This window comes from Lactuca sativa, chromosome 5, assembly GCF_002870075.4.
Source record: "Lactuca sativa cultivar Salinas chromosome 5, Lsat_Salinas_v11, whole genome shotgun sequence".
NCBI classification, from domain to species: Eukaryota; Viridiplantae; Streptophyta; class Magnoliopsida; order Asterales; family Asteraceae; genus Lactuca; species Lactuca sativa.
Window position 1 is genome coordinate 183,363,700 of NC_056627.2, and position 8,414 is coordinate 183,372,113.

General features: G+C 31.9%; 1 protein-coding gene across 2 annotated transcripts; it reads left to right on the forward strand.

Annotated features, from left to right (window-relative positions):
* Positions 1 to 5,664: 5,664 nt before the first annotated feature.
* Positions 5,665 to 8,112, forward strand: LOC111897198 (probable transcription factor PosF21). Of its 2 annotated transcripts, XM_023893147.3 has the most exons (5): positions 5,665 to 5,885; positions 6,088 to 6,946; positions 7,046 to 7,178; positions 7,261 to 7,345; positions 7,430 to 8,112. In XM_023893147.3, the coding sequence occupies exons 2-5, from the start codon at positions 6,315 to 6,317 to the stop codon at positions 7,825 to 7,827; spliced, it is 1,248 nt and encodes a 415-aa protein (XP_023748915.1). In that variant the 5' UTR covers positions 5,665 to 5,885; positions 6,088 to 6,314; the 3' UTR covers positions 7,828 to 8,112. The 2 variants fall into 2 exon arrangements, with proteins under 2 accessions (XP_023748915.1, XP_023748916.1); XM_023893148.3 differs by having other exon boundaries at positions 5,665 to 6,946.
* Positions 8,113 to 8,414: the final 302 nt, after the last annotated feature.

Consider the following 8,414-nt stretch of genomic DNA (forward strand, 5'->3'; position numbering starts at 1 on the left):
TACACGGGCAACCTATTATTTTAATTATAGATATCAAATTTGAAAGTCATTTACCTATATGAGATTTATAATTATATATTTATATACATTATCTCTAATATCTAAATATTATTAAGAGAGAAACCTTATGATATCATCTTAAATAATCAGAGCCCTTGATTGTATTTTTATCATAGATTTTCCACCCATAGATCACTTTGTGACATCACCTACCAAAGTTTTGGTAAAAAAAAAAATTCCATCAATCGTTACCATGTCTAAAGGTAACTTAACGTGTTACCTTTAATACCCGTTGAATTTTTATAATAGAGATTATATCAATAGAGATTATATCAAATCCCATAAAATCAACAACTTTATTGAATCTTTATTCATGTTTTGTAATATTTAATTTCTTACCATTTTAACCCTTCTAGTTAATTCTATTTGATCTTATACATAGTAAACTGTTTTTCATAAGTCAAATGATATCTATGTAAAAAATGAACTTATAAGGTATGTTATCTTCTATTTCAAATTTAAATTTAAAATTCACTTAAATTTATTTACTTCCTCTTTCTCATCGTTATATATCTTCCATACATAATACATAATTCTAACATTTTTATTCTTCGATTTACGCAGAAACATTGTCATCGATGATCAACGGTATATACTTCTATGCCTTATCATTTTCTGTTTCACACTTTTAATTCCTATTATCAAATCACTACATACTTTCATGAACTTAAACCTCAATCTTCACATTAATCTAATTAGTTATTTCAATAGATGTGTTTCCAATAAAACCATTTACTTTGATTTTATTTGTTTTCTTCCTACTATTTAATGTCTCTGTCAATGTTTATCGTTTTTGTTTCAATTAAAACTTCCAAATTAAAAAGAGTTTCAATTTCACACATTTTTGCCTTTTATGGAAAATAGATAATGCAACATTCGATACTATTCATGCAAAGGGAAAATTGGAAAACAACTTTTTATCCCTTCATAGTAGGATATGTATATTTTTGATAGAAGATATACTTTGTTTACTATATAATATTGTAAAAAAACTATAAATTATATACAACTTTTAGTCATGAAGTATTTCGGTGTTTATTTTTTTAAAAGATTGAATTTGCAAGATTTGAATATTGGTCAACTTCATTTTGGATTACTATTATGACTTTCAATTATTTTTGTTGTTATAAACAAATATCACATTCAATTTTTTATATGAAAAAACTCAAATATGGCTAATTTCCTTATTGCCAAAAAATAGCTAAAACTTCACATCTCTAAATATTATTAAACTAGGTATGAGACTCATCTATTACATGGGTTTATTTAAAATAAAAAACTAAATATAAAATTCTAAACATTTGAAAAGTTTGAATTTATAAGAAAAATAAAAAAATATTTAATTATAAAAATTAAAGTTTTTTTTTTCTAATTTTAAACAAATAATTTAGATAAATAAATAAATGAAATTAATAAAACTTTAATTTAATAAATTTGAAATTAAAATAAAAGTTCATTAAGGAAATTAATATGCATTTATTATTGCATTTAAATACTATGTGGAATTAATAAAATAGAAAAACTATAAAATGACATGTGAAATAAAAATTAATTCAAAATAACCACAAAATGACATTTGACAAATTGAATGAGAGTGTGACAAGTGGCAAAAAAACCTTCATTTATTAGAGTAGAAGAGAAACCTTATGACATCATTTTAAACAATCATTGACCCTTGTTTGTATTTCGATCATAGATTTTCCACCCTTCGATCACTTTGTGACATCACCTACCAAATAATTGGTAAAAACTCTTTTTTTCCATCAATCGTTACCATGTCTAAAGGTAACTTATGGTGTTACCTTTAATACCCATTGATTTTTCATAACAAAGATTACATCAAATCCCATAAAATTAGCAGCTTAATTATAGAATCTCTATTCACGTTTTGTAATATTTAATTGCTTACCATATTAATCCCTCTAATTGATTCTAATTGATATTATACATAGGAAACTGCTTTTCATAAGTCAAAGATATTGCTGCAAAAAAGGAACTTATAAGATATGTTATCTTCTATTTCAAATTTATATTTAAAATACATTTCAATTTATTTACTTCCTCTTTTCATTGTTATATACCTTCTATGCATAATACATAATTCTAACATTTTTATTCTTCGATTTACATAGGAACAGTTGACATACTTCTTCAGCAGTAAAATAGAGCAAAAAACTTCTCCAGCCTTGTCATCGACGATCAACGGTATGTACTTCTATGTCTTATCATTTTCTAGTTTCACACTTTCAATTCCTGTTATCAAATCATTGCGTACTTTCATGAACTCAAACCTCAATTCTCATTAATCTAAGTAGTTATTTCAATAGATGGGTTTCCAATAAAACCATTTACTTTGAATTTATTCGTTTTCCTCCTACTATTTAATGTCTTTGTCAATGTTGTTATTGTTTTTGTTTAATTAAAACTTCTGAATCAAAAAGAGTTTCAATTTCACACACTTTTGCCTTTATGGAAAATCGATAACGCAACATTCGGTACTATTCATACAAAGGGTAAATCTAGAAAATAATTTTTTTATCCCTTCATAATAGGAATATTTTTTGTACAAGTGAACATAATGCCGATGTACTTCTGAACCATAAATACATTGTTATTCTATTCATATATTTGTATTGTTGTTATAAATTATTGACTGCTATCAATTTGTTATATTTGCCCATACAAAAGAATAACAGTGTACTTCTAAATCATAAATACAGTGTTATTCTATTTTTTTTATATTTATATTAGTCTTCTAAATTATTGATTGTTGTCAATTTTTTATATTTGTATTGTTGTTCTAAATTATTGACTATTGTCAATTTGGCATGTTTGTCCCTACAAAAGAATAGTAGCGTGCTTCTGAATCGTAAATACAATGTTATTCTGTTTTTTATTTGTATTGCTCTTGTAAACTATTGACTGCTGTCAATTTGAAATATTTGTGACATCGACTCCGACCACCTGCTCTAAGGATGTGCTTCTATACCGGAGACGAATCTGCGAGGTCACAATCAGAGAGATGCGTTAGAGCCGCCCCAGGGATTGTGCCCCGGGAGCGGACTCCGACGATCAAGTTAGATCATCTAGTAGATCTAAGATGGTGCTACATAGCTGGATAGCGGCGGCGGGTGGCGGTTGAGCCACCCGGCTAGAGTATAGGGTGGCGGCTGAGCCAAGGGGAAGATCTAGTGGCGGCAGAACCACTTGGGAAAGAGTCCCCCTCTATGGAGTGGGGCACTATTCTATTTATAGGGGACAATTAGGTCAAGGGGAATCAGGTTAGGCCTTGGGCCAACCCAATTCAGGTCCAACTAGCAGGGAGCTGGGCGAGGCTGGCGGGTGCGCACCAGGAAAGGCTGACAAGGGGGTGCCAGGCCAGGGAGCGCCAGGCCGGGCCGACGAGAGAACTCCAGCAAGGCTGGCAAGGGAGAGCCAGGCAGGACTGACGGGAGCGCACCAGACAAGGCTGGCATGCTAGAGTGGTATAGGACATGCTAATAGACCATATATCAACAAGTCCCCTTAGTCCGATGTTATTGGTACGCAGCCAATGACATTGGACTGGACTTAGTCATATAAACCAGCAGGAGAGTCCCCAGCGAGGCTGGCACACCAGAACTGTCTAGGCCATGTTAATGGACCATATATCAACAACTTACTTCAACTTTTTTTTTCTCTCTTTTTTTTGTTTTTGTTAAATATGTACAGATGTTCGTTTACATTTATTGATTTCTATTTTTTCCTAATAAACACCTCACATTTGACCATTTACTATGACAATGACAAGCAATATTGTTTTCTCATAGTTTTATAATTGATTGGATTTCATGTAATAAAATGATGTAATAAGTTGGAATATAATTTTTTGTATTTTAATAGTGCCTAATGAATAAAAGAAAAAGAATAGGAGGCCAATGTAACTGTCATCTAAAAGTGTAGTTTATAAATACGTTATATAAGACATGAATCCTTTTTTTCTTTGTATTGTGCTATTAATATTTTTTTTAATATATTTCCCCCATTTACGATATGAATTTTCATTTTAGAAAATAATTTCTTCACACCCCTTAATTGTCGTGTTACCCGAGACCCTACCAAATTACCTTCAACATCCTCATCTCATAACATCATACACCTGAATGTGCAATCCACTTTTATTTCGTCAAGGCCGTTATTTTCACAAATAACCAGCCAAGGTAAATTATTCTTAATTTCTTTTATATTATATTTACATCCACATCTTAAATCATATAACATCAATTTTAATTTCCAAATACATTAACTGTTATCCTTAATTTTTTAATACATATATGTCTATAATGTTTAATTTGTATAAGTCATTTTTTCCTTTAAAATTGATGTTATAATGAGACTTCAGGTTGGTTGTCCAACTAATGATTTTGATGAGACATAGCATTCGCTGAATGGATTTTTAAAATTTGTGAAAGTGATATTTGTGGTCCTAATTGTGGTGAAGCTGAAGTTGAATTTTTAGAAGACGTTATCGTTCACTCTGCAAGTGATTATATTTATTCAATTGTATCGATAGTTTATCCGTCTTTTGAAAACCATCTTGATGATCCATCATATTTTCAAGATAAAGTTATTTTGGTCTCTACAAATGAAAAGGTCGATGCTATAAATGATTACATGTTAGGATTGATGAAATATGAAGGTAAACTTATTTGAGTTCAGATTCTTTATTTGAGGCAGAGTCATCAGATTGTTTTGAGGAATCAGTTTGATCTCTGGATGTATTGAATGCTTTTAAGGCATCTAGAATTCCCAACCATAAATTTACACTAAAAATAGGTGTTCCAACCATGTTGCTTCGTAATATCGACTAAACAAAAGGTTTATGCAATGGTACTAGGTTACAAATTATTAGGCTTGGAAAATATGTCATTGAGGCACATATTATAGCGGGTAGATTCTTTAATGAAACTACTTATATATCTCGAATGAAGTTAATTCCGTGTGATAAAATAATTCCCTTCCGTTTTCGGCGGATGCAATTTCTCGTAATTATTTGTTTTGCTATGACCATTAATAAGAGTCAAGGACAATCATTATCAAATGTTGGATTGTATTTGCGTGGACCCGTCTTCACTTATGGTCAGTTATATGTAGTTGTTTCTGGCATGACAAGTAAAAAAGGCTTGAAGGTACTAATATATGACGAGAAATGTCGTTCAACCAATAAAAAAACATTTATTGTCTACAAAAAGGTCCTTCAATAATTCTAGATATTCAAACATTTCATTTTATTTTTTAAACTTTTCAATATAATCAATAATGAAAAGTGTGTTTCTGTTACTTTATCATTTTTTTTAATTATTGTGATGGTTTTTTTATGACTTTATATGTATTTTTTTATACGTCCATGTATTTTATGCGAGTTATAATTTAGTTCTAGTTAAATTTAAAATTGTATTATTATCCGATTAGTTTGCATATAACAGAATCTTCGAACAATATTTGTAGTTGGGTTTTAAATGTCACTACAATCTGTTAAAATTCCTACAAAATCGTAGTTTGTGTTCAAGAATTAAACAGAAATCTACAAGATAATTCTTTGATTTCTTTCTCCAAGATGGACTATAAAGTCAATAACCTTCTAAAGGAAGCCCAAAACGCAATCGGGTCCTTACCATAAACGTTGTCACCAAACTCCCTGTGTTTCTCTAAGAAGCTTCGCATCTCAGAAGTCAGATCTTTAGCCCCGCCATGTGCTTCTTTGTTCGATTTATCATGTGAAAAGCTGTTGATTCTCTACGCGTTTCTCATTTCGCTTTTCAGAAATCTCCCAATCATCTTTAGAAGTAAGAATTTTTGCACTTTCTACAACCCCTGATACTTCATTTTCTTTTCTAGGGTTTCCTTAGTTATTCCCCTTTGTGCTATTCGCTTTGATGTTACTTGTATACTTTCATCACTCTCATTTCACTTGCTCTTCACCCTTTTCTCTCAATTCGTCTGCATTTGTCTGGGGTTTTGATTCTGTTGCTCATAAAACATTTGCAGGGTTTTTGAACTAGAAATTAGTTTCATCATAGGGTTTGAGTTCTACTCTAACTTTCTGATTCAAGAAAAAGATTTGTTAAGTGTGGGATTCTACTCCGTCTGTTAGCAAGATTCTTTAATCGAATTAGGGTTTCTGTTCAAACCACAAACATCTGATATTGGGTTTGAAGAAAAACTGACTTTCTGTTCTTGAATTCTAAGCATTCTGGGTTTATTCATTGGTGTAAATGGAGAAAGATAAATCCCCAAATATCGGTGGGAATCTATTACCTCCTTCTGGTCGACATTCAGTTTTTTCACCTCAATCTGGGAACAACTTTGGTCCAAAACCAGAGCCATCAGGATCAACAACATTGCCTCCAAGTCCAATCGGACATGTCGCATCAGATTCTAGCCCTTTTAGTCATGATATCAGCAGAATGCCTGATAATCCACCCAAACATTTAGGCCATAGACGCGCACATTCAGAAATCCTGACTCTACCAGATGATATTAGCTTCGATAGTGATCTTGGTGTTGTGGGTGGCTTCAATGGCCCTTCATTCTCCGATGAAACCGAAGAAGATTTGTTTTCTATGTATCTCGACATGGATAAGTTAAACTCTTCATCTGCAACATCATCGTTTCAAGTAGGCGATTCATCATCTTCTGGAATCCAAGCTTCAGAACCTGCAACATTGCAACCTGAGAAACCTAGGGTTAGACATCAGCATAGTCAGTCAATGGATGGGTCAACTACAATTAAGCCTGAAATGCTCACTTCAGGCCCTGAAGAAACATCTTCTGTTGATGCTAAGAAATCCATGTCTGCTGCAAAGCTTGCTGAACTTGCTCTTGTTGATCCAAAGCGTGCAAAAAGGTACAATTTCTCTTTTCACTTTTGCTATTTGTCATAACTTATAACTAGGAGACCTTGTAATCATATAATTGGAACAATAATAATTATATTTTTTACTAGGATATGGGCAAATCGACAATCAGCTGCAAGGTCAAAGGAAAGAAAAATGAGATACATTGCTGAGCTTGAAAGGAAAGTCCAAACACTGCAAACTGAAGCAACTTCACTCTCAGCTCAGCTCACTCTTATGCAGGTTTCTTTCATATAAAATAAATTAATTATTTAAATATATAAAATTAAGAGTGGTATTTATTTCCTTTATTTTGTTATTTCAGAGAGATACAAATGGTTTGACAGCTGAAAACAGTGAACTGAAAATGCGCCTACAAACCATGGAACAACAAGTCCACTTACAAGATGGTATAAGTTGATATAATTGATTAATTTCCTTTTTTTTTGATTATGTATTTTTGAATCTAATCAAAATTCCGGAATTGCCCTCAGCTTTGAACGATGCATTGAAGGAGGAGATCCAACATCTGAAAGTACTGACAGGACAGAATATTTCAAATTTTCCTCAGACATCTTTTTCATCAAACCACCACCAACAGCCGCCACAGCAGCAGCAGTTTTACTCCAACAACCAAGCCATGAACATGAATATGAACATGAACATGAACATGAACACCATGCTAACTGCACAACAGTTTCAGCAACTCCAGATTCAGTCACAAAAGCAGCAGCAGCAACACCACCTCCACCGCCAGTTTCAGCAGCACCACCAACAACAGCAGCAACAGGAGCACCAGTTTCCGGCGGAGATGAAACAGAGGAACCAAATGACGAATTTGCCCCTGAAAGAACATGGTGCCGATTTCAACCTACATGCGCCTAAGGATTGAGAGAATGTTAGTAATGGAATGGAATATGGAATATGGAATTGGGATAGATATGTGTTTGAAGGGTATTTCTGTCTTTTTTTTTTCTTGTAGGTTGTTAAAAGATGGAGTATATGTTATGTTTGTTTAGGTTGTTGGTCAGTAGTCGTATTGAATGACTTAATTGCTTTTGGTTGATGTTGATCGATGAAGAAAATGTCTAGAGTATATGGAGGATTTTTATTTTTTTATTTTTTGAAGTGATGTTACTGTTACTTTTTCTTTTTAGTTTCGCTGATTACTACCTAATGTTGTATCTGTTTATTAAGGTTAGGGTTAAATGCAAGAAGTAGCAACATACTTGCATTTATTTGTTAATTGTAACATCGTATTTTTATTTCTAATTACATTGTGAAATAAAAAATATATCCATTTGTAACAATGTAATTGAAATACAAAATCATTTTTACTGTTATAATCGAGTAAAACCTTCAGAATATTATTTTATAATATTTTTTTTTAAGTATTGTTATAAACTAGTATTTAAGTCTGTTTTGCCGTTAAATCAATATAGCATATCATAACTTTCAAAAACATTAAAACTTATATGA